Source organism: Gymnoscopelus microlampas (genome assembly GCF_963454915.1).
Source record: "Gymnoscopelus microlampas genome assembly, chromosome: 17".
NCBI classification, from domain to species: domain Eukaryota; kingdom Metazoa; phylum Chordata; class Actinopteri; order Myctophiformes; family Myctophidae; genus Gymnoscopelus; species Gymnoscopelus microlampas.
Genome location: NC_139954.1, coordinates 33,429,690 through 33,455,859, shown reverse-complemented (window position 1 = coordinate 33,455,859; position 26,170 = coordinate 33,429,690). Strand labels below are relative to the sequence as shown.

The 26,170-nt window shown below is 46.0% G+C and overlaps 1 protein-coding gene across 2 annotated transcripts in view; it reads right to left on the bottom strand.

Annotated features, from left to right (window-relative positions):
- Positions 1 to 26,170, bottom strand: part of myo10l3 (myosin X, like 3) — a 72,237-nt gene that overhangs the window by 10,917 nt on the left and 35,150 nt on the right. For both annotated transcript variants that reach the window (XM_084083738.1, XM_084083737.1), the window contains 19 exons: positions 25,333 to 25,451; positions 22,727 to 22,873; positions 22,490 to 22,590; positions 20,895 to 20,961; positions 20,320 to 20,412; positions 18,953 to 19,021; positions 15,603 to 15,685; positions 15,396 to 15,504; positions 14,328 to 14,408; positions 11,319 to 11,443; positions 10,948 to 11,062; positions 6,719 to 6,825; positions 4,329 to 4,730; positions 3,938 to 3,971; positions 2,943 to 3,791; positions 1,730 to 1,853; positions 979 to 1,222; positions 720 to 815; positions 396 to 489 (listed from right to left, as the gene is read on the bottom strand). In XM_084083738.1, coding sequence (XP_083939864.1) covers positions 396 to 489; positions 720 to 815; positions 979 to 1,222; positions 1,730 to 1,853; positions 2,943 to 3,791; positions 3,938 to 3,971; positions 4,329 to 4,730; positions 6,719 to 6,825; positions 10,948 to 11,062; positions 11,319 to 11,443; positions 14,328 to 14,408; positions 15,396 to 15,504; positions 15,603 to 15,685; positions 18,953 to 19,021; positions 20,320 to 20,412; positions 20,895 to 20,961; positions 22,490 to 22,590; positions 22,727 to 22,873; positions 25,333 to 25,451 — 3,059 coding nt within the window. The remainder of the gene's footprint in view (positions 1 to 395; positions 490 to 719; positions 816 to 978; positions 1,223 to 1,729; positions 1,854 to 2,942; positions 3,792 to 3,937; positions 3,972 to 4,328; positions 4,731 to 6,718; positions 6,826 to 10,947; positions 11,063 to 11,318; positions 11,444 to 14,327; positions 14,409 to 15,395; positions 15,505 to 15,602; positions 15,686 to 18,952; positions 19,022 to 20,319; positions 20,413 to 20,894; positions 20,962 to 22,489; positions 22,591 to 22,726; positions 22,874 to 25,332; positions 25,452 to 26,170) is intronic.

The window sequence follows — 26,170 nt, the reverse complement described above, 5'->3', positions numbered from 1 at the left end:
TAGACCGTGGTTAAGCTAAATATACTTTTCATGGTTCTTTTCAAGCCAATCAGGCGTCAGATGGCTGTCCCTCATTGAGCAACATGGTTAGGCCCGAATGTGCTGAGCATCATAGGAAAGTGTCTCAAATTATATTTTTACAGCATTGCTCTGCAGGATCTAGCCATCTACAAGAGAGTGTGTGTGTGTGTGTGTGTGTGTGTGTGTGTGTGTGTGTGTGTGTGTGTGTGTGTGTGTGTGTGTGTGTGTGTGTGAATGAATGCTCAAGAAGTCTCATAAAAACTGCTTGACCCAGGGCTGTACATCATTCTACAGTTCTATGCTTTTTTCTATTAAAGCTGAAAATGAATATGTGGCCGGGGCCCATGCAGTAATGAGGTAAAATAGAAACTAACCACTGCATTCTTTGGGTTGGCCTGTTCATGGTGCATCTCCATTAGCTGCTCTGGGCTGGCGCTGTGGACCCGACTCAGCACATTGAACCAACCACTGAAAAGGGTCAGAGAGAGTTCAGAATGAAAACGGGGGAGAAATCGGCGAATAAGAGAACGACACAGTGCAGTTCCTTGGGTGACCACAGGAGGGAACTTAATTTCCATGCATTATTTCTGTGTCAGGCCATGACAAAGAAACACTACACCACTGCTCACATGGCAACCAAAAGAAGTCGTCTATCCTACATTCGTTGGTTTAGCATTAGATTTGTACATGTCAAATACCTGGCATCCTCTGGGGACTCAGCATAGATGTGGTAGGTCCTTTCCTCAGTAACAATGTTCAGTGCATTCTCCTTCTCATGGTTATCCACTATCTCCCTGCAGATAATTAAAAGAGTAAATCATATTGTAGTAATATAGCATGTGAACATAATTCAGCATTTAAACATAAATACATTCTAGTGTGAATTCAACAAAAGGAGCAGTTGAACAAGAACACTGATTTTGGCATTATTTACAAGTGGGAGGTGCAGGCTCTTACTTGGCTGAACGGATATCGATCGTCCCCTTCAGCTTCTCCTCACTGTCGTTCTCAAAGTACATGAGCTTGTTCTCCCGCAAGACAAACCAGCGCATCTTCCAATTGCGTCGCGACAAGGTGGACATCCCTCCTCCTTTCTTGTACAACCAGCCGGATTTGACAGAGTCCTGCTTGGCCCTGAACCACATGAAGGTGTCGTCCTTCAGCACGCACCAACGGCGACGCCATGGGATCATCAAGCCGCCTGAGTGGAGGGGGGGATAGAGGGATGGAAGGGAGGACAGAAGGACAGGAGGGGGGGGGGGGGGGGAGAAAAGAAGAAATATAGAAAAAAAGAGTATCAGAATTAGTTGTCATATTTAGTTGGGTACCACCAGAATAAAAATAAGTTTAACATTTTTAAGGCAGAAAGATCACTGTTGACATCCTAAAAATAAAATGTAAAATCCTTTTAATCTGTAAATGTATCCATTTGTAAAGCCGAGTGTACAAAAAATCGGACACGTTCGGTTACATCGATCCACTTAAACACTCAAACCATTATACAAAAATAGCCGATCTACAAGCTCACAACATTAGCTCGTAGATCTGTTATTTTCGCTGAACGTTCGTCCCAGAACAGGGACGCTAGGGTTCATGTGGTTAAATGAACACTGAGTGTTTTACTGTGTGGAGTGGACACCCTGCTGTGTTCAGCTGTGCATGAATCATGTGCATGCCTGCTGGGCAGTGACTTGGCAAAGCGACTCACCCTTCATGTAGAGGTAGCTGTGGAAGTAGGGCGGCCCACTGCCGTTCAGCATGTTGACCCTCCCGTTGGACACCTCCTCGTCTGTGTCCACGTAACCGTCGTTTTCCTCGTCACTGTCAATGAACTGGGAGGTCGATATTTTTCACAGTTAATTAAAGTATTTCATGAGAAATATGTAGTATTATCTTCTTCACACAGCGGCCATTTTGCTTCGATGTCATACTTGGTCTGATATCAAACCTTGGGGTGGGAATACACCCCACCACCTCCTGACTGTGATGTAAGAGCAAAATGGCCGGTGTGAGAATATGGTCGATGAGATGTATCCTTTTCTGTTTTGACTGCTTAAATTTCTTTACTTTTTGTGCAAGAGTGTGTTTATTTCTAAAACTATCACTCACTGTTGAGCCATCAAGGAGTGCATGTCAAGAATGAACAAGTAAATTTGCTTCCTGTCAAGGAACTTCATTCTGTAACTCCAGTACTTACAGTTCATCAGTGCCCTGAAACTGTCTACCACCACCTCCACTCCTGACAGCCCCTCCCAGGTCATCACTCTCTCTTTTTGACTCAGAGCCAACCCAACCTTCAAAGAAACGCATACACACAAACACATGCAGACATGCACGCACGCACGCACACACACATACACACTCTCGCTCACTCACTCCCTCCCTTCCTCTGTCATTTTGCTGAACTGACAGTGTTTGGACCAAGCTCCCTGCTTGACTGGCAGTATCTGGGAACAGATTCACATGCACGCCGGCAGAGCCAACAAAATCATTGCTACAGTATTCCACTGATTCCAACATGAGCCGAGTGTCGCTACAAGTTAAGGGGAAATTAAAGCTTTACCGCACACGTACGTGTGTGTGCTGCATACGGTGTCAAGAGGTGCTTATGTAATTAATGTGCATTAGGCTAATATGTCCAGAGGAAATTGAGGAGTGTATCAGACTTATGCCTCTAAACCACAACTGAAGTCAGACTGACAAGTGGAGAATTAAGGAGAATGCGAACATTGAGCACACTGACATAGAGTGAAACGGTAAAAAGTAGTAAGAAAAGGTTTCCATGTGTTTTTCATTCATAGAATATTACATCCAACTCAATCCAGAGTAAATGGATTGACATGACTGTATTCTGTTGACTTCTGAGAGTTTTGTCAGTGATTGAAATTCTAATCGGTTCTAATAGATTCCACAAATCTCACCGAGTCAGAGCTGCCTCTGAACGAGTCCAGACTGTTCTGGGTGCAGGACGATTTCCTCAGAACCTCGTCGTCGGTGGCGTGGCCGTCGTTGGTGCTGGCCCCCGAGCTCCCTTGCGCCTCCTCGTACTCATCCTGGTCATAGTCTGACTCCACCGTGTCTGGTAGAGGGCTGTAGGCTGGCTCTTCACTCAGAGGCTCGACATTGGATCCCCTGCTGGCCCTCAGGTACGGATGCCCGTCTCCATTGAGGACGGGAGAGGGAGGAACAGGAACTTGGCAAATGGAGGCGGGGGTAGAGGTGTGGTTAGGCATAGGAGAGTGCCTAGGTCCATTCAACATGACCGGGGAGACATTAGCCGGAGCACAGGAGGAGGAGGGATAGGCAGGAGGGGCACCTCGCCCTTCCGTGAAGGCAGGCGTTGGAGAGGGAATATTTTTGAATATTTCACTGTCTACGGGCAAAGGATCTGAGGGAGGCAATTCTGGCAGAGGGATGCATTCATCCTCTGCGTGGAACCCCTCATCCACCTCCTCCTCAGCTAGCGGGGCGGTGGATTCCGTTGGGTCGTGGAGGTTCTCCTCACTGGAGAGGGACGGCTCCAGGCCGCCAAAGTCCAGGAGGTCGAGAAATTCCGTGGCCACGCGCGACGCCTCCTTCTCTAGCCGGTAGATCTCGGCGTCCCGCATCTGGCGGAGCTCCTCTCGTCCCACGTCCCCCAGCAGGGACACTCCGTCCTCTTGCTGCTTCTGCAGCCGCTCAATCTCCCTCTCGAGGCGGAGGATCTCATCCATCTGTCGGCTCTCCTCCTCGGAGGACTGGCCCGGTCCAGGGCTGCGGGACAGCTCCCTCTGATTAGGGGGAGAAGGACAGAAAAAATTAAGTAATATGAAATATAACTTCATGGCCACTTGGCCAGGTCTGATTTCAGTTTCATCTCCTATAATACGATGTATTTGAGATGTATACATGGAATTTGAGTTGAAGACGTTCTTACCTTCTGGCAGGCACCATTCACCACCAGAGAGTTCCTACAAACAAAATACCAAGAAAAGAATTGTCCATGAAATACCACTGCATGCTAAAAATGTACAAATAGTCCCCTTTACGAGTAATCTCTCAAGACAGATTCTGCTAACAGCAGAATCTGTCAACACCACTGTCCTAAACATGTACTGTTGTTGTTAGTAGGAATAAACACAGAAGCACCCGGGAGGAAGTGGACTAAGAAAGGGGAGGAGCCAAACCTGAGTTCCTGTTTCTACACAAAAAAGGAGGTGGTGCCCCCAGAGGCAAAAACAAACCGAATGGGTTCCCAGATTGCTTTACGAGTAACATTAGTCATCAATAAAGACTATGGTTGTACAGAACGCTTTGGTGAACTATACCGTTTATTGCTTGTTGTTCTTTGCTCTTCCTCCCTCTCGTTCCTGATTCTCAGCTCTTCTTCCATCTTCCTCCTCAGTTCCTCCTCTTCCATCAGTCTCAGTTTCTCCTCCTTCTCCTCCTCCTCCTCCCGCCATCTTCTCTCCTGCTCTATCCTCCTCGTCTCTTCCTCGACTCGCCTGCGCTCCTGCTCCTCTTCCCTCCTCCTTCTCCTTTCTTCCTCCTCTCGTTTCCTCTTCTCCTCCTTGAGCTGACGGTAGAGTGAGCGGGCCAGCCGGCCCCGGTAGTGTCTCTGCAGGATGAGGGTGGCCGAGCGCAGGTGCAGGAACGAGCGTCTCCAGAAGTGAGCGCGGTAGTTCTTCTGGATGGTGACGACGCTCGACAGCGTCCTCTTATACTGCTTCCTGCGAGGGGATCAAATACACGCCACTGTAGTCATCAGTGTATTCAGTCTATCGCATGCCACTTCATGTGGAAGGTGGATGCTATATACGTAAATAGGCTCACTTACTGGTAGGGATGTCCGATATTATCGGCCTCCCGATATTATCGGCCGATATTAGCATAAAAATTGATATCGGGAAAATATCGGTATCGGTTTTTGAAAAAAAAAAAAATTTTTTTTTTTTTTTTTTTTTTTTGCTTTATAAATAAGTTACAGGAGTTCTTACTGTATATGGTGTGTGTGATATGAAATTTGAGCTTACCCTAATCACAATAATCCCCGCATATATCGGTATCGGTTGATATCGGTATCGGTAATTAAGAGTTGGACAATATCGGTATATCGGTTATCGGTAAAAAAGCCAATATCGGACAACCCTACTTACTGGCTTATTCTCCTTTAAAATAAACAGTAGACTGTGTATTGTGAACTGCGTAACGTTTAGAGCTTGATGAGCTGGTGCTGTGCCAGTGTGGCTGCGTGGGCAGCTGTGTTTAACTCTGTGACTAAGCCTCATCACCCACTTGCCACACACACGCACACGCACACGCACACACACACACACACACACACGCACACACACACGCACGCGCGCGCGCGCGCACGCCTTGCTCAGGACCACACACAACGCTCTGACTTGCTGACCCTTGGCCTTGTCTGCTCAGTCCAACAGTCCATTTCACAGTCTCACTCCAGCCTCAGGAGCAGACCTTGACTAGAGATTTTGTTACATATAAGAAGCTCTTCGGCAATATCCAGTCTTTAGTATGCATGGCCCCAAAGGGATCTGAACCTTTAACCTTTAGCACTGCCAGCAGTCCCATTATACTCTACCAACTGTGGCCCATAAAGGAGTGTGTGTGACCTTGTGTCCAGCACTGTGCAGGTGGAATGAACCTAGTTCACATGCCTGGGGGGTTCGCCTATGCAGATTTCTTAAACTACCAGTGATGGATGTCCTGTCTCTGTAGGAAAGGAAAAAACGAAAAAAAGAAAGAAAGAGGAAAAACCTAGGCTGACTTCTAGGGCCTTAAGAGAAACCAACAATTGGATCAACTGTACTGTGGACTTCATGAATTGGGATGTCTGATAATGAACAAAGAGGATATTGTCTATGAAAGGGCAGTGCAACTAAGGGACATGACCTGGAATGATTCAGTTCAAACAGACAGAATACGATTTTGGTAAGATTATATAAGGTATGCTGCCCATAAAAAGCCAAATTAAAGCCTTTACAGTAAAGCCTGTAACCTTAAAATAGCATTTGTCTTTATCGACACCATGCATTATTGAACCAGTGGCCAGTTCTTTTCTTTAATTATGGTACCATAGAAGTTCAGGGCAGGTACTTTAGAATGACAAGAGCTGGTTTACAAGTCACCCATTCTAGAGTTCAACAGAGAATCTATAATGCAGCATGCACACACACACACACACACACACACACACACACACACACACACACACACACACACACACACACACACACACACACACACAGACACACACACACACACAGACAGACACACACACACACACACACACACACACACACACACACACACACACACACACACACACACGTGGAACGTGTGACCTGTTTTCCCTGTTCTATATCTATTCGTCTCCCCTTTCCTGAAAACTGCAAATGAAATGATGGGAGCTTGTACAAAAACTAATTTCAACCACGTTTTTACACCTTTTAAACCTAAGGTACACAAGCGCACATGCAATGCATGTGCACACCCATGTGCACAGAGACATGTGCCTGCATACACTCACACGCACACAAAAATCACAAGTTCCTGGTATACACAAACCTACATGCTATACACCGTTGTCACAAAACAAACACTGTCAACTGTCGCTGTCACTCAGCCCCCTCTCCTCACCCCTCAGCACCCCCCCCCCCCCTCCCACCACCCTACTGCACCCCCCTCCACTCACCTTGCCACATAGCTGAGGATGTGGGCGCGGATCACCATGCCAGCCCTGCGCCGCACCTCTTCCCTCTCTTTCTCCAGCCTTTGCTCCAGGGCTTCCTTCAAGAACACCTGCGGGCCACACAGCGCCACGGCCAACGGAGACAGTGAGGGACAGAGACAGAGAGAGGGAGAGGAGGGAGGAGAGGAAACGGGATAGGTTAGCAATTCCTCCACTTGATAAGGGTCCGTAGGAGGGGCCCGCTGTGATCTCTATAGGGCCCCTGTTGTCTGTTGCTGTTGGCAGCCCTTGGCTCACTGCAGTGCACACTAGTATGCGGCTAGGCTGAGGCCAGGCAGCTAGCTACTCTCCCTGACTGCAGAGCAGAGGAGAGAGGAACCTGGCACCAGGACCGCAGTGCTGCTTCTGCCCGCTGCCGCTGATGCAGAGATTCATTGTGTTCTCGCGTCCGCTCCTGAGTTTGTCTCGACTGCTGCTGCTGCTGCTGCTGCTGCTGCTGCTGCTGCTGCACTTCTAGCTCAACTGACGTGCACAGGCAGAGAGACACATACAGGCAGGCAGCGAGGGAGGGAGGGAGGGAGGGAGGGAGGGAGGGATGGAGGGATGAGGGGGAGGGATGGTGGCTGGCGTCCAGATAGCAGGCCACACCTCTCCTTGCTCTCATGAAGGAAGGAGGCAGAGAGAAGAGTTTAGTTAACCCTTCCCTGACTAACTCTGCTCGTTTGTCAAAAGGTTCAAACACAGTGAAAACCTGAATCACAACGCAACTATACAAGTCTATTTATTTCATAAGTAGAGAGAGAACATTTCCTCGAGACAAATGAGTAGATGATACTCAATAATGGGTTTTAAGAGTGTAACTGCATTGTAATGCATGTACGGATTTGACATGTCAAATGTCCATACTGTGGGAGACCCCACCCAGCACCCAGAGACCTTTGCATGGTTGTAGGATTGTGTGTGTGTGTGTGTGTGTGTGTGTGTGTGTCTGTGTGTGTGTTAGTTTTTTTGTATGTGTGTATGTGCATGCTTGCGGGATTGTGTTTTAGGTCCAGAGTAAATGCTAAGTAAGGCCCTGTAAACACACATGGGCTCCCTGTGTTTGTGTGTGTCGGTGTGTGTGTGTGTGTGTGTGTGTGTGTGTGTGTGTGTGTGTGTGCGTGTGTGTGTGTGTGTGTGTGTGTGTGTGTGCACGCGCACATGTGTGTGCGTGTCTGTTAGCTCCCAGATGTTGGGCTAATCAAAGGCCACCACAGCTGCAGGCCTGCCTGCTCTCTGTGCCTCTCTGCAAGGAGGAAGCTTCCTCTTCGTCCACATCCTTCCCCCCGTCTGTAAAACAAACGGCTCTCAAACACACGCACACGCGCACATGCACACACACACACTTACTGTATATATCTCGACCGTCGAACGTCACTCGAGCCCCCAATTCTGGGACTGCGCTTCCTCCTCACACAATCAGCACGGATATAATTACATACAGATTGTTTCTACAAAGGAAACGCTGCCCCCTCTGTCTCCGAACCCCCTTCCCCACAGCCCATGCTTCATCTCCACACTTTGACCTACAAATCTGCTGCAGCCATCAGAAACACTAAGAAACATGTGTGAGCTATGATACATAACTGTAATCAGGGACTAAGGCTTCATTAATACTTTGTTGGTTGCAAGCAGTGTTGCGTGCAGAACCTAGCATCTACCTACCTGCCTACCTACCTACCTAGTACCTACCTACCTACCTACCTACCTACTGTACCTACTTACAGTATGTATCTGTCCAGTCAGCAGACCAGCAGAGAGTTAACTAAAACAAAGGACAATGTACTGACCCTGTATGCACATAACAGCGGGCTGTGCCGAGAACAAATTGAAGCTTTCCAACCTCAGCCCAAACTGAGGGACATTGAAACTATTAACTAGTATAAACTAACTACAGCCAAGAACTCAGCCAGGCATGATGACTCCTGAGATTTGTGTGTGTGTGTGTGTGTGTGTGTGTGTGTGTGTGTGTGTGTGTGTGTGTGTGTGTGTGTTTTATGTGTGCCTGTGTGAGCATAGAATTGTGAGGTCAAATGCACATTCATTTTCATGCGTGAGTGAGCGTGTGTGTGTGTGTGTGTGTGTGTGTGTGTGTGTGTGTGTGTGTGTGTGTGTGTGTGTGTGTGTGTGTGTGTGTGTGTGTGTGTGTGTGTGTGTGTGTAAGACACGTACAAGTTCGAGGGTATAAAACAGACACTGTGCCAACAAAGTGCGGATCACTAGTATAGAAGTATTTGTTTTTGACGTATATTTTAGAGCGTGTTTCAGCATGCTCAGCGGTATACAAGGCTAGTGGGGTAACAGAAAAGAAATATCCAAACATTTTCAACCCATTAGCAAAGTCTTGAGTAGTTTACCAGACAAAAAGGGACCACAACACAGCACAGGAAATAACAATGGGACAAAATGTGGATTCTTCTGATTTCTACAAACCCTATAAAAGAAACTGTGGAGGGTGGGGGTCGTCTCTTATTTATAGTCTCCCTTTCCGACTTCAGAAAGACCATCGCTGCTCTTCAGAGTTCAGCAATATAAAGCAAACTGTCTGCACCTCTCCAGAGTTTCAGATCAAACGAGCCATTAAAAGTTAATCATTCAAAGAGGATGAAGTAAAGGGGGGTGGCTTTCCACTGGTGAGTTGATGATTGTTTGCGAGAGAGAGTCTTTCTCAAAAGAGGGGTGGGGGGAATGACAGATAGAAACAGACAGAAAGAGAAACACAGCAATCGAAGGAGAGGTGAGAAACAGAAGAGACTAGCCTGATTTATACTTGGGAATCACTATGCGTTGTGTTTTGAGCTTGTAGATCAGCTATTCTTGGTGCGAGACACCGCCACGCAACTGAATATAAATCCGGCAACAGGGAGAGAGAACACAAAGAGTAGTTTTACAACAGATGAAGAACACAATGCTAAGCTAATACTAACTCAGAGTCTTGTGCTATGCTTTAACCTCTGCTTCGTCCCAATGCCTCCCGCAACACTGCTGTCTTTCTCCAAAGCGTTCATGTCATTATTCTGACAGCTTGCAGCACCGTGTCAAAGTGCTAACCCAGTTCCAGCTACGGCGAGGCTAACTGCCTGTGACCTGCAGAGGATTACAGTTACAGTAACAGTTGTTGGGGTCAGGGCTTGGTGGTAACCACGTAAATCTGCAGTTGTAAACAGAAGAATATAAGATTGACCACAACCGGCCAGAGAAATCCTTCAGACGTGAGTCATAGTGGAGACCATCCAAAGCATGGTACCCATAACAGCTTGGCAACAACAAGGGCTTGATCTGTAGATGTGTAGAGAAAGTGTATGGTCCAAGAGCACAAATGTTCTTCCGTCGTCATCGGCCCATACTGATGTTCTATCATTACTCTACATAATGTATTTAATCTGCCAGGCACATCCAATAGTATAAACAAATAGAGATGATTCTCCAAGATAACCAGCATTGGAGATTGTGATTTCAAACTGGTTACAATGAGTGCAGGTAGATGGATCACTTTCATAATGGCTCCCTTAGAAACCAGCTGTTATAAAACATAAGCTGACACATCACCTGATCCCTTAGCCTGCCCAGCTGAGCTCTTGTGTGCTTTAAGCCTGCAACTCTATCCTACCCTCACTTTGTGTGCATGTGTGTGCGTGTTCGTGTGCGTGTTCGTGTGCGTGTACGTGTGTGTGTGTGTGTGTGTGTGTGTGTGTGTGTGTGTGTGTGTGTGTGTGTGTGTGTGTGTGTGTGTGTGTGTGTGTGTGTGTGAGTGTGTGCGCGTGCGTGCGTGTGTGTGCGTGTGTGCGTGTGTGCCTTTGTCTTCTCCCATCTTCCAACACCTCCCCCTCAGTGTGTGTGTGTGTGTGTGTGTGTGTGTGTGTGTGTGTGTGTGTGTGTGTGTGTGTGTGTGTGTGTGTGTGTGTGTGTGTGTGTGTGTGTGTGTGTGTGTGTGTGTGTGTGTGTGTGTGTGTGTGTGTGTGTGAATGTATGTTTATGTTCTACTTATGCCTTCCTCAGTTCGCCTATCCTCTCTCTCTGTGTGTGTGTGTGTGTGTGTGTGTGTGTGTGTGTGTGTGTGTGTGTGTGTGTGTGTGTGTGTGTGTGTGTGTGTGTGTGTGTGTGTGTGTGTGTGTGTGTGTGTGTGTGTGTGTGTGTGTGTGTGTGTGTGTGTGTGTGTGTGTGTGTGTATACACATGTGAGCACGCAGCCACCTTTGTCTTTCCCAGTTGCCATTCTTTCTTCGTCTTGTCATGCAGCGTGAGAAGCTCCGAGCAGCTCCTTGTCACGTCGTCTGAGGGGATTTTGTTCCTCAGGATCATCTTGTACCTGTGGGAACACCGACAGCAGCACACACAAACGTGTGTGTTTGTAAGTCATATTGCAAGCCTTTCAGAGTGCAAGACGAGGGAGACAAGACAACGACACCGATTAATGCGCAACGCAGGCCTTCTACATCATGACATGTATGCATGTCAGGTAACTCACATTTTTGTACAAAATGTGCAAAAGCGTTGCACCTTTTCCAGCCCCCCTGCTTCCTGTCTACCTGTGTTATCTGTGCGTATGTATGTATGCTACTGACCTGCTGTAGAAGTCCTGAAACGTTCTGCGGACAGGGAAGCCAGCCCTGCGGATCTTCACTGTCTCCAGCATCCCGGAATACCTCAACTGGTTCAGGACGACATCGCTGTCAAAGCGGTTGGCGTTCTGGAGATGAGCCACAACAAACTGTTGTAAAATCTATAGATACTGGCAAGCCAGCAGATGTGAAATGCAAAAAAGCGACTAACGGTAGATGTGCAGTTGCATGGGGCACATACCACATGCGCTGTACAACAATGCTCTGTTCAGCGAGTCCCCGGTTTGATTCCGGGCCGGCCAGACTATTTGCTATTCTCACTTTTCTCAAATTTCCAGTCCCTCTTCACTGTCACTGTCAATAAAGGCTAAAAAATAGTAACTTGTGCTGTAACCACCTGTAACAGGTTCCAGGTTCCAACATGGCTGCTTATTTATGGCTAACTTATACTTTGTCGTACGACCATGTAGTATGAATTGAGCACTACGTCCACAACTGTTCGCACAGGAAATTGAACAGGCAAAGTCTTCAAACAAATATAACCCTACACCGGTCGGCTTACACACCTATTCAAATTAGACTACTGCCGAGTCAAGTTAAACTTGATCTAACAGTGAAGTGCCACTGTGAGGGCTATCACTTTACAGTAACAATTGGGTTTTGTACAAAGTACACAGCAGCTGCTCCAAAGAAGCATGACAATGTTGAGCAAGACCTTGCCATCCATCGAGACCTCTCACTCTGAAAAAATCTGATTAACCACTTTCAACCTCAGGTCCCCATTAGAGCGTGTCACTATAGGTAAAACATTTCAAACATTTTCAAAAACAAAATAAAAATGTTCAAAAGTAGCTAAAATAGCGTATCTACAACCTCACAACCTGTCCAACGCATTGTGAGCTTCTATATCTCCTATTTTCGCTGTTCGTCATGTGACAAAGTATATAGGGCTTAACACAGTCCACCTCACAGCCTCTAGTTCTGCTTATCAGTTAAGTCTGATGCTGTTCCACAGGAATGGAGGGACCACATGAAACTCAGATAACGGAGAAGAACTTAAGGCTGATTCTATGCATTTGGGTCTTTAACTTTAACTGAAGGGGTCATTGTCACCAGGAGTGCATGTGGCCGCGGCGAGCAACAGCAGCATGCCCCCATCTAATTGTGGGCTATGGCCACTGTGCAAAACACACAACATGCTTATATACAAAGGAGCTTGTGTTCACACACACACACACACACACACACACACACACACACACACACACACACACACACACACACACACGTCCTTTCTCCATTGCTCCTGCTCTCAACTCTGCTCTTTAGCAGAGTATTGAGACAGCTGAAGAACTGCACGTTGACTTGTTTGACTGCAAACAAGCGTACCCGTCCCTGAGCTAACTTTTGTCCGGGGAGAGTGGAAGCATAGAATGCATTTTGTTGCATGTGTCTGCGTACATGCATGTCAGACAAATATTGTGCGTGCACGCTTGTCATTCTGTGGGATTAACGCAGGCATGCCCTGTTCCATGTCGACCGACCAAGGCCAGGTGCTCTGGATAAGCGAGAGGGAGGGTAGCGATGCCGTGGGAGGGTGGGGGTTTGTGAGGGGAGTGTACACAGGAACGTCCTAAGTGTTAATTTATCCCTTCATGACTCTGAGAGTGTCCAAATGTAATCAAATGTACTCTCTCAGAGTTAAATTAACACTCAATATTTTACTGTATGTTGTGAGTGTGAGTACGAGTGTGAGTGTGAGTGTGTGTTTGAGGGGGATGGGAGAGAATGGGAGAGTAAACGAGTAAGGCAGAGGGAAAGAGGAAGACACTGCAGTTGCCATGCTAATGAGTGAGAGAGGAGGTGTGGAAAGACGGGTAGGGAGGGTTCAGGCAAGGAGCCAAGCGCAGTCTGTCGCCATAAAGGACAATCACCACACTGTTACTGTATCACACAGACCTGTTCTAAAGCCATCACCTCTGGTACTGTATCACATATTACTGTCCAATAGCCTTCACCTCTTACTGTATTGTATGATTGTATCACACAGACCTGTTCTATATGTAGCCTTCAACTTTGTTACTGTAACACACAGACCAGTTAAGTCGTCGTTTTTGTGTACCTTATTAATCCCACTGGGGAAATTCATGGTCATGATGAGCACTACTTCGACATGTATTACTGGGTGGGCCAGGAGGCAAACCTGATTACCAGACATTTGGTTACATTTCTACAGTCTCAGAGTTAGACATGGATCACACAGAGGATTTTACTGTGAAGCCTCATCCACTGACTTACTCTCTCACTCTTCATCAAAGGGAACAGTTCCTAACCAACCCTGTGTTTAATATTAAAAAGAAAACCTATTTAAAAAAATCATGAAAATGGATAACAATGCTAGTTTTGGAGGGTTTGCTATAATGTGGTGAAGAGGAGTGTGGGTTGGAGGCATGATAAATAAACTGCAGAGTGCTGGAGTAGACCTCTCTCCTGGCTGTGGCTAGACTGCAGACACTGTGGTCTTATCTTGGCATTCCACTGGTGCAGCCAGGTCAGCGAAGCAGCAGCCAAGCTGCTGCAGCTGGAGTGGGCCAGCCATGACCCCTGACCCCCGGTGAATGGCCTAAAGTGGCAGGAATGTGCTGCTGGCACACCGCCTTGTTACGACAGCGGGCATAAAGAGTCTTTTCACTAAACGAGGAAGGCTGGGTCACCCTATTAGCATGAATCATTTCAGACACACACAATCAAATGAGGAGGGAGTCAGCTACCATGTTTGGTGCATGTTTTTGCAAATGTTGCGCACTTTTGTTGGTAACTATTGTGTGTAAAATGCTGCATTGCTGTTCATCACAAGTACATAAGAGCAAGACCATCCACTAGCTTGCTAGAAGCTGGAGTAGCTGTAAAGGAGGTTCGATTTGTAGTGCTTCTATGGAGTTGACCATGACAAACCCTGCCGTGGGTTTAGACATACTGTATATATTGCACTATGAAATATGCAGGACCCACCTTGTCCATATTGGGTTTGATGCAGCGTACAAAGAAGGGGTTGGAGGCACTTAGCGTGGCCATCAAGGAATGGAGAGAGTCCTGCAACAAAACAACATCAACAGCACAAAGATCAGATTTGGTCAGCAGTTTCAAACTGATTGATGTTATTTAATTTATTTCAAAAGGGAACATTGCATTCCAAGTAGTACACTTATTTAACTGCAGAGATAAGTATCTTGTATTTCTACCCAAAGGTCATAAAGTAGTCTATTAAAAGAAGTCTAGTTAGTCTATTAAAGTCTAAAGAGGTCAGAGTTGTTATGTGCACCGCATTTTGTCTTCTAGTTCCCGTGTGTTTACAGGGCCTTACTGGATCCATAATTATCCCAGACCTTAACACACAGAAAGTATCGTACATACACGTGCACACACACACACACACACACACACACACACACACACACACACACACACACACACACACACACACACACACACACACACACACACACACACACACACACACACACACACACCAAGGACCCTTGAACCTGGCAGCCTCTGTCAACCTCCCTCTCCTCCTTGCCTCAGACAGGCTGTCTCCATTGAGGCCTGGCCTGGCAGAGCTGAGCATGATTGGCCCCTGGTTGGCCCCTCTCTGCCCAGCCATCAAGCCTAATCCTCTGGCTTTAGTAACTGTAGGCTGGGGCAGCCTGCCAAACCTTCTCCTCCCCTACCCCTTCCCTCCACACCATACCACACCACACCACAGTTAGGACATGCTAAGCCCCCCCATTCAACCCCCCCATCCATGCTTACAACCACATATTTCATGTATCCCATCAACCACCACTCTTCCCAGATCAAATACAGAGACGACATTCTCTCTCCCTCTATCTTTCTCTCTCTGACTTCTTATTCTTTTTCTTTTTCTCTGACATGCATTTTAATGATGAATGGCCGTTAAGTGTTGAGGCTTCAGTGATGGTTACGTGTAATGACACACTAAAAGACAATTCATCCAATTCCTCACACAAACCACAAATGGGAATGAGACACTGACTGAGAACGAGAAGTGGGTCTCACCCTGAACTGGGAGCTGACGGTGGGCTTGCGTCGGGCTGTACCCATCTTCAGCGTCTCGTCTCCGCTCCGGCTCCCCACACGCTCAAAGAGGTCGTAGATGAAATCAAGCCTGCACAGGTACAACACAGTCATAAACAAACAAGCAAAGAAAATAAACAAATACCATCACCTGAAGTTGCACAAGGGTGGACAGCATGCCATTCTCACCTGCTGTCTTTGAGAATAAAAAGTATGTCATCTCTGAAGGTATCTCTGTTCTTCTCCAAGATCCCCCGAGCGTCATAGAGCACCTAACACAGGGAGAGAACGGGTGTAAGTGATATGTTTTTGTAAAAAAGTTAAAGCTCTTTATTCTGATACTAACCATTGCTGTAGTGTTTGTTCAGTAACAGGGCTCTCCCAAACTCTCTAACTCTTCAATAAACAGAAAATAAATGTTCTGGCCAGGATACCAATTTTACCCAATAGGGACACAATTTTATAGTGTTCCAGTTCAAATTTGTCTGCTCTTTTTTTGTGTGTTTCGTCACTTCTAATTTCACTGGCAATTTCACTGGCCTGTGTCCTGTATGAACTCCTCTTTAGTAAACAAACTCCTTTTGTTTACTAAAGAGCTGGAGAGATGGAGAGTATCTTCCGTACGTTCTGCACGACTATTCTTTTGGAAAGATCTGCATGTAAGCCTCGAGTCATTTTTACAATAGGTGTTCAATAAAGAAGTTACCAGTAGCTAAATAACTTGGTTCCATTTGGCTTGGTTTATATCCTGATATCTGTGATATCAGGATATGAAGGTGAATATAGAAAATCTTGATTTGACTATCGTATGAATCAATGTTATGAGCTATTTGCCAGAACACACCTATATATGTATGTTGGTGAAGCAGTATTTATACAGGCACATACTACGTTCATGTACATACTGTGATCTTTAGGTACATGCATAATGTGTGTTTGAGGTTTGGTGTGAACAAATCCAGTGGCATGCCTCTGTAAGGGCAGGCGAGGGCTATGTTAATGCTGTCACCTGTTGAGTAGCGCTCAGTCTTGGTCTTAGCGACACAGCATTCCTCTCTTTGCCCTGATCCACAATAATGCCATCCCGTGTGAATGTGCGCGTGATGGAAATGAGGTACCGATGTGTGTTTGTGCACATTCAAGCACATGTGCGTGCATGTGCACTGTATGTACATAAGCGTGTGTGCGTGCGTGTGTGCGTGTGTGTGCGTGCGTGCGTGCGTGCGTGCGTGCGTGCGTGAAATCCAGAGTAATGCCCCTCTAGCCTGAGGCTCAGCAAGAGGGGATCCACCATAGATGACAAGGGTATTTATATTTCACGGACACACTAATTACAGTCCATTCCTCAAACTCTGAGACAGACAGATACAAAATGCGTGTCTATCATTATTAGGCTTAAATTTGCTTGTATGACATGATGATCCTGAGGAGAAATGGGTCTTAACCTCAAGAAGCCCTAATGTACGTATACAACACTTTGTAGTAGGATGAATAGTGGAAAATACAAGCTTACAAGCTACAAGCTTGTAGATCTGCTATTTCTGAACATTTTAAGTGATCTTGAATTGCTTTTTGAAAGACTTATGTAATGACATGCCCAAAATTGGGACGCCAGGTTTAAAAGTGGTTCAAGTGCACATGAGTACAAGGGCAAAGTTTCGCCTCTGATGAGCTGTTCTGTAAATAATGGGCATAAGTGATGGTAATCCCTCAACACATGTCCATGTATATCATAATGTGTGTCATTGCGTATCCCTCTGAGATATATGTGCTTGTTGGGGGGTTGCCAAGTGATCAAGTGAAGTGGCGGTTGTTCATTGTGGGAGTTCATATTTGGCAAAATGGTAATTGACCCCATATTCCTCTGGCACTTATTAAGGAACGCGCTCAAGGATGCTACTCTTTCCTCCGCTGAGGTAAGGTCGCCCTTTCAGATAACAGAAGGAGCTTTCAGAGGCAACTGCACTCTATGGAAAGGGAGACTGAAGTGAGAGAGAGAAGGAGAGAGGGGGGCTCGAGATGGAGAGAGAGAGAGAGAGAGATGGAGAGAAAGGGAGGAAGAGAGAGAGGGGGGTTAAAGAGAGTTTGAGAGAGGGGGTAGAGAAAGAGTGGGTAGAGAAAGAGGGGGGAGAGAGAGAGAGGGAGAAAGAAAGAGAAAGAGAGAAACGCAAGGAGAGAGTGAGAGAGCACGAGAGAGATAACAAGTGGCTGGCCTGCCTGTCTAACTCGGACCAAGTCATTACCATAGGCGTCCATGCCAGGCTTGTGACTGGGCTGCCATCGCTCACACTGAGGGGACATTGTCTGAGGCTGCCATTCTCTATCAAAGCCAACCTTTGACTCTCCCCCCCCCCACACACACACACACACACATCCCCTGCATATTGGACATGTGCTAGTACACAGTAAAAATCCTCAATGTTAGTTCATCCATTTGTAACTACAAGAGCTGATCAAATTGGTTACATTTCTTTACTCTCTCAGATGTAACCCATTGATACCTGGAACGCATCTGTGTCACTTTAGATGTCTTTGGCTATTCAAAAATAGCAGACATACAAGCTCATAGCGCGGCACCGAGTGCTGCGCTACGAGCTTGTAGATCTGCTATTTTTGAAAAATTATGAAAAAAAAAAAATCATATTTTTTTTCAAAAAACTGTTGGGATTTAGATGTTTTTTAATGAATGGCCTCAGGTCTTAATGGGTTAAATGAATACTCAGGGTTTTACTGTGCACCCATAGCATCATGCACAGGTTAGATGTCTTGCTTTTCCTGCTCTACTCTGTATTGCTTTTCTTCACTTCCGTCATCATGAGTCATGTTGGCACCTCTTTAATTCAGGAGGTGATCGGTGGGAGGGAGGATGAGTGAGGTAAAGGAGGAGTGAGTGTACTGACTCAGGGAAAGGGGTGGGGGGGGGGGTGAGAAAGAGATGAGGAGGATGCCATTAACGTTCTTTGACAGAACTTGGCAGAGCTTCCTGCCCGTCCAGCAACTCCCTCAGTTCCCCCGTGAGAGGACGGGATGACAGCGTGCATACATGATGTGCTTATGTATTATTAACTTTGTGGGGACCAACAATGCCCAATAAGGACAATAAAACCAGGCAAAAACTATTTAGAATGACAATTATGAAAACGTTCAAGTTGGATTTAGGGTTAGGATTAGGCATTTAGGGGTTAGGTTCAGGGTTACATGAGGGGTTAAAGTTACGGTTAGTTTTAGGGTTAGGGATTTTGAGGTTACGGTTAGGGTTAGTTTGGGCCAGCAGGTTAATCATAGTAATACAAATCTTGTGCTGAAAAAATGTCATTGGTGGATTCAAGCAAAGCATTGAAATGTGTGTGTGTGTGTGTGTGTGCGTGCGTGCGTGCGTGCGTGCGTGCGTGCGTGCGTGCGTGCGTGCGTGCGTGCGTGCGTGCGTGCGTGCGTGCGTGCGTGCGTGCGTGCGTGCGTGCGTGCGTGCGTGCGTGCGTGCGTGCGTGCGTGTGCGTGCGTGTGTGCGTGCATGCGTGATAATTGTGGCAGTGAATCACCTCTCCGGCATAGTGCCTGATGCCAAACTGGTGGTCAGTCACTCTGGGTTTCACATAGTAATGGTTGGTCTGTGGAGGCAGAAAAAGAAAGAGGAAATGTTTACTCACTGAATCACCTTACACCAAATTAAGAAGTGGAATAAATCCAAATCCTAACACAAGAATACATACAACATACAATAAAATGCGTGGGAGAAAATAATCCCAGAAAAGGTACTCAGTAAAATCCTCAGTGTCAATTTAACCTGAGAGTTAAAAATGGATACTTTTACACTGTAAAAGCTTGATCCCCTCAACCACAACCTTAATAACCACTTAAACCCTATATACTTAGTTGAGTCCCACAGGTCTCTATACTTGGTCTGTTCCTTTCCTCCACCTACACAAAATCTCTTGGCCGAAAAGAGCAGATCTACAAGGTCACAACGTGTCGCGTTGCGACGTGTTGCGAGCTTGTATATCTGCTGTTTTGAATGTTCACCCAGAATAGGGACACTAGTATTCATGTGGTTAAACCCTAATTAAGGCTTGTACCAGCGACCCAGCCAGACACCTTAGAGAGAGGTCAGTCAGTTCTGTGTAACTCTCTGTGTAACTCTGCCATTTCCTTCAGCACTACGCAGTAAAAACCCGGAGCCTTCATTTAACTCTAAGAGTGTCAAAATGGACCTGTAAGGATCCGTTCAGAGTTAAATGAATGCTCCCGGTTTTTACTGTGCAGTGCCGCCAGGGGCTTTCTGAGGAGACTCTTTTCTCCGGCACACAATGCTGATCCGGACGGGAGAATGGCCGCTCACATTTCAGCATTGTTGCGTTTGCGTGTGAGAGGACCTGGGGGTGGGGGTGGGGGGCGTGAACGAGTGTCGCAGACGTTCAATACTGCACCAAAGCCATTATTCGACAGCTAAAAGAGAAGCAAAGTTAACTCTTTGAGGCTGTCTAGTGGGTGGCAAAGGCATTTCCTTAACTGGGGTTATGGTAGAGCCCCCCCCCTTCGTGGGATTGGACTTGTGTGTGTGTGTAATTGAAGTAAGTGAGTGCTTTCATATGTATGCATAGTATACATGTGTGCATGTTTATAGGTCTGTCTGTGTGTGTGTGTGTGTGTGTGTGTGTGTGTGTGTGTGTGTGTGTGTGTGTGTGTGTGTGTGTGTGTGTGTGTGTGTGTGTGTGTGTGTGTGTGTGTGTGTGTGTGCACGCGCGTGCGTGCGGAAGGTTAATCGTCTCGTCTGTTGTAGCTGCATTAGATGCATTGATGTTTGACAAACTTTGGACAGATCCTTATAATAAATGTTCATGAAACATAATATGAATCCCTGTAAGTGTGTGTGCGCATGTGTGTGTGCGTGTGTGAGACATGGACTCACTGCGTGTCGACTGTGCAGTTTCTCCAAAAGGGTGTAGTCAGTGCCTTTGGGGAAGCGACTCTCCTCATTGATAAGAGCCAACATGCCCAGTTTCTAAAAAAGAGAGCGGGCAGACAGTCAAACACAGAAGCAGGCAACTAACTAACTAACAGACAGACAGACAGACAGACAGACAGAGACAGTGAAAGGCTAACTAACAAACAGACAGACTGATTCAAAGACATCACCGTCATGATGGAACTAGTCAGAACCCCACTGGGGCCCCCCTTTATTAAAACAACATATCCGGGATTATTCATTGGCCTTAACTCCTCACTTTAACAACTGCAGGGAGAGAAAATTGACACAAATGATCTCGGTGCTCCACTTCATCTGTGCCCATTGCAACCAAACATTAGTGTATGTTACCGTGCACACAACATGGAAAATGAGACTATATAATGATAGGCTCTCTGGTTGGGGAGGTCAATGTAAGCACAGTGTAGCGTCTAGGTCAGCATGTTCTGGCTGGCGGTCTGCGGTTGGTTCTGGTTGTGACTTTGTTTGGTGTTTGAATGCATGTCTGCAACAACTACCTTTTCAATGAGATCCAGACACTCTGCATTATCCATCCAGTCGATGGCCTCCCACTGGATCCCCTCCCTGTTGAAGGAGACACAAGCCTGAGTTATACTTAGTTGCACACGGGTGTTGCACACGGGTGTCGCACAGCGAAAATAGCCGATCTACAAGCTCAAAACGCATCACGCAACGTGTTGTGACATGTGAGCTTGTAGATCACCTATTTTGGTGCGCAACACCAGTGCGTGACTAACTATAATTCAGGCCACACACACACACACACACACACACACACACACACACACACACACACACACACACACACACACACACACACACATACATATATATATATATATATATAAATATAAACACTGAGGAAGATACAATGGTTGTATTGTCCAGCGGTTCATGTGATGAAATGAGCCATGTCCAAGCTGCTGGTCCATTATACAAGAAGACAACTGTCTGGGGGGAAAACCGAGCCCATTCCAAACTTCTGCCAAGAGGAGGCCCTACCCCCACCCCCAACTTGATCTCCTATCTAGCAACTCTCACACTGTCTCTGGACCTTCTGTGCGGACCACTGCCACCACATCTAATGCTTTGGACAGTGTTCCTACCAGCACACATGCCATGAAAGTAAATGTGTACATTTAAATAAGGGTTTGAATTATTCCACCCTCGAAAAACCCTCATTTCTATGACATACGGTTCATTTTTTCACATAATTGTAGGCAGAAGTTAAAGCACGTTTAGGGGTGCACTCTATAGAGGCTAGTCAATTTGGGGTCGATTCTGTTGCGTTCATGATAGGCTATACTGTACATAATTTTTTTGTAAGAAATAGGCCCGTCCCAATAATTTTAGAAGTGCAACAAGTGCAACCAATTAAGTGCAGCAGTATATCAAAACCCTGTGTGATGCTCATTGTAACAGTAACATTTGTAGAATTTGTGGCACTATGGGTCTAAGTGAAATTGCTTTTGGCTCTGTTGTTTGGAAAGCCCTCAATACATGATTCAGTTTCAAATTTGGGGTCATGTTTATCACATGAGCCCAGAGATAATGTGTAGCAATTTGTGTGATTTTTCCCAAAATCTGCAGGAGGAGGAGTAGCAAAATGTGTGCTTTGAATAAAATGGCAGATAATCTAGTTTGGTGGAAATTGGTATGGCCTACGTATATGGGGTGTTGCATCATGATCCAAGGAATCCAGGGAAAATAATTTGATTGTACAAACTGCAGTTCAAGAGATATAGACCAAAACATAAAGAGCTTTGGTATAGCGCCACCATGAGGCCGATACATTTTTTGGGGGGTGGAGTGTCTTCCTTTCCACATTTCTGCAAAATGTTTGACACGTATTGGTCCAGCAGTTTCTGAAAATACTTTATCACGCACACACGGTCAGGGGCGAAAACCTAATCTCTGCCTACCGGCCTTCTGGAGATAATGAGGTTTTCATTTAAAGAATGTTTTTTTTAATGGTGGCTATATCTGGTGGGAAAATGAAACTCTTTTGAAAGTATCTCTCCTGTTATTTAAACAACTCTGAGCCTATAGTGAGCCTCCAGAGATGGAGAAGTCTTGGCTCACTCTACAGTACCTGTTGTACTCCAGCTGTTCCAGAGAGAAGATGTGCTTGTTGAAATACTCCTGTAGTTTTTCATTGGCGTAGTTGATATTGAACTGCTCAAACCGGTTCACCTACAAGATAGAGATTGGAGGAGAGAGGAGGGGAGGGGGGGAAAGTTTAATTAAAAAGCCATAAAATCAGCATGGCAAAACACGTCTCAGACAGACAGCGCTCCACCGGGCGGGAAATGACCGTAGGAGCTCTCACCTGGAAGTTCTCAAAGCCAAAGATGTCCAGGATGCCGATGGACTTGAAGTTGTCCTTCCCTTTGATCTTCTGGTTGATTCTCATTATGATCCAGGAGAAACACTGAGAGTACAGCGCCATGGCAACCGAGTCCCGTGAGTCCACGGCCTGTGAATCACGGCGCAAAGAGGTCAAGGTTACTGTACTGTTGATGACAGGTCAGACATGAGGAAAAACAAATTATGCTACGTGTGGACATTAAACACAGACAGACATCAACATGTACTGTACTGTATATGTTATAAATGGTGTTATGTTTGAATGAGTAATGAGGTGTGTGATAGCAGCGGTGTGGGTGGGAGCAGACAAAGGGGTATCATTGTCGCCGTCTGTCTGTGTCTATGGAGAGCAGCGAGGAGGACAATGTCTGTTTTCACAACAGATGCCGCCGTTTATCAGTGCCCGCATCTTCGAGGTGTTGCGCAACGTGTACGGCACGCTATTTGTTATAGTACAAAAACCTCTGTAAAAACACATACAAGCCACAGTACCGTGTAAACTGGCTTTGTTAAGACTGTCGCCTCAGGCAACAGTCTTTCGGGTCTCCTTTCTATGTCCAATAGAAAAGGATGACACGCCCAAAAGCACAATAACTGTCTCTGGAATACACTCAGAGACACAGAGGTCAAAGGGCCATATAAGGACAGAGCAGTGGAAGCCAAATAGAGAACATCTACACAGGTTCGCGAGTTACATTTCCACTCTGGGTGTTGGGAGTGCACTGTGTTATGAAGTCTTGGAACCAAATGTGTACCGGTAGTATGTGTAACGTTTTAGTACTATTGAATGGGTCTTTTGCCATGGGGCAATTTTAAGAGTACCAGAAAGCTAGAAAGCAGAAAACAGGTGAATGTATCATATTGTCTGTGTATGATGGACATCTTGTATGTCCAAAACCGTTACTTTTCAGGAAATGGAAAATGTGGAGTGAAATGTGGAAATAATATTTTAAATAACACATTTCTGCCCAATTGTGACAATATTCATTATGTTTCTCTGTTTCCCAACAACTCATCTACATGTGGTTAACTCCTACAATATGGTACACTAATGAGGTTAAAACAAAGGCAAGGAAGTTATTTGTAAATACTATGTGACCCAGAGCTGAGTACAATTTGAAATGGGCCTCTCTGCCAGACAGCATCCGTACAGTACAGCATGTATATGAAAAGCTTGAACTAGGCAACTAAACAATGGCTCAACAGGCATTGTGTTTGGACTGAAAATAACACAGCGTGGCGGTATGTATGCAGGGCAACAATGCTCTTGAGTTATATGGTAATCCATCATGCAGAGTCATTTCTGCTGCTGCTTAGTGTGAACATACTGTACGTAGCGCTAGTGGCTTCAGGATCTCCGGCACAAGGGGCAGAAGAATGGCTATTTGTCCTGATTGGGGGGGGGGGGCACTATAGCGGGCAGCGTCATGGGGTGGGTGACCACTGGCCACTGTGAGAAGAAGCCATTCTGAACGACTCCAGGACAGAAATAATACATTCTATTAAGAGAGAGGGCCAGCTTCAAAGGGCAGACAGTCAAGCTGGCTGTACAACCCAAGTCAGTCTTTGTCTTAAAGAAGAAAAGCTTTCTTGTGACTCTCGTGCCTCTTACACAATGATGAAGGTCCATTCTGCATATTCACTGAGATTTATGAGGCTGAGTGGGCTGGGGGGCTTGCGCTCATGCAAAGCAGGGTTGTGCCATGTGTTAAGTTGTTCTTTTGGTACGTGGGACCAAAATGATTAACTAAATGCACTACTTTTCTCTCACATATTCATTCAAAATTAAACACCATAGTACTGGCATTTGAAGCTACGTAAACACAAAACGTCTTAAGTGTGGTTCTTGATTGTCGACTACACTGCCCCCAGAGGAGAGCACTGTCACCTCACCCCAGTCTTTGCCTCTATTGTGCTTTTGACTGCGATCATTATCACCATAGCTTTGTTGTGCCAGGAATCTGGCAGACAAAAAGCAGGAAATGACTGGGAGTCACGCAAGGGATCTGGAGAGACATGTGGGAGAGAGCGCTGCAGAGAGGCTGTGTGTGTCACCAGGACAGCGGGAGGAGTGGTAAGAGGGAGGGGGGCAACAGACATTTGTGTCTTTGAACCATGGACTGGGAAGACAGTGTAAAATTCTAAAGTATCCCCAGTGCGTCAGACTTCATACCATGAAGACACCAGAGAACAGTGGAGGGACAATGCTTCCATCAGCAGATTTGTGCCATCTGAAATCCATTTCGCAGACAATCTCTGCCGGTTATCAGTCTCAGCTACTCCCAAATTTGCTGAGTCGGTACATCTAAAAATCCAGCTGAGGTGGCCAAACTGGACCTAAAAGTGTGATTTTTGTACTTTTAATTTGTTTAGATTTTCTTTTCCACAGGTTGTATGGACAGCCTGGTTTTCTACTGACCTGTTGTCAACAATACGTGTGTTTGCAAAGGACTTACTGTTGATGGTTTGTGGTGGAACCTATCAGAACCGTTCTGCCTAAAAGTGAGGTAAAAGCTGTGTAGAGTGTCCATTGCCATAGAGAACAGTATGAAATGGACGTATGGTTACCTGCTCCACAGTGAGCGGTGAGCAGATCTCCTCTCCTCTGAGGATCATGGAGCGTTGCGTCAACACCTCCGACAGCTGGAAGGAATCCAGGCCCAGTAACTCACTGACGTTACTGACCACTGCAACACACACACACACACACACACACACACACACACACACACACACACACACACACACACACACACACACACACACACACACACACACACATTTCAAATAACAACACGCGCGCACGCAACACATGCATGGGCACATGCGCAAATACAAGCACCCACAAAAAATAAATGTTGCCTTTATTTATGAGTAGAACACAGGCTTTGCTGATCAATCTGGTCCCTACTCATCCCTACACACACAGCACAGCTGAAAATCTTGTTATTTTAACTCTGAGAGCGTAAAAATGGACTCCATCATTTCTACAGTTTAAGTAACACTAGGGATTGTGCTGTGCACATATCCTGTGCAGCCCCAGAGTAGAGGAAACTCAAGTCTGGTGGCTGTTCTGTAATGTACTGTAGTTACTGTAGTACACAGATTCCTTGGAAAAGAGGTCAGACTAAGCTAACAAAGGAGCCTCAAGCTCATGTTACAGCCTGTTTAGTGCTCTCTTACTGTCTGCTAGCACAGCATTTCTCAAACTCGATGCTAGCACTTGGGATGTTGTGTACATAATCTGTATTTTTCTTTTTTGCTTCAAAAGACATTTTGAGTTTAATATGGACAGGCAATGCCATCTCTTCTTGCATCCAACAATTATAACATTGTGTTCTGCCTTAAGGCTCTAGAGATCAATCATCAAGTAGTTATCTGAAAAGGCCATTTAACTTTTTTGCTC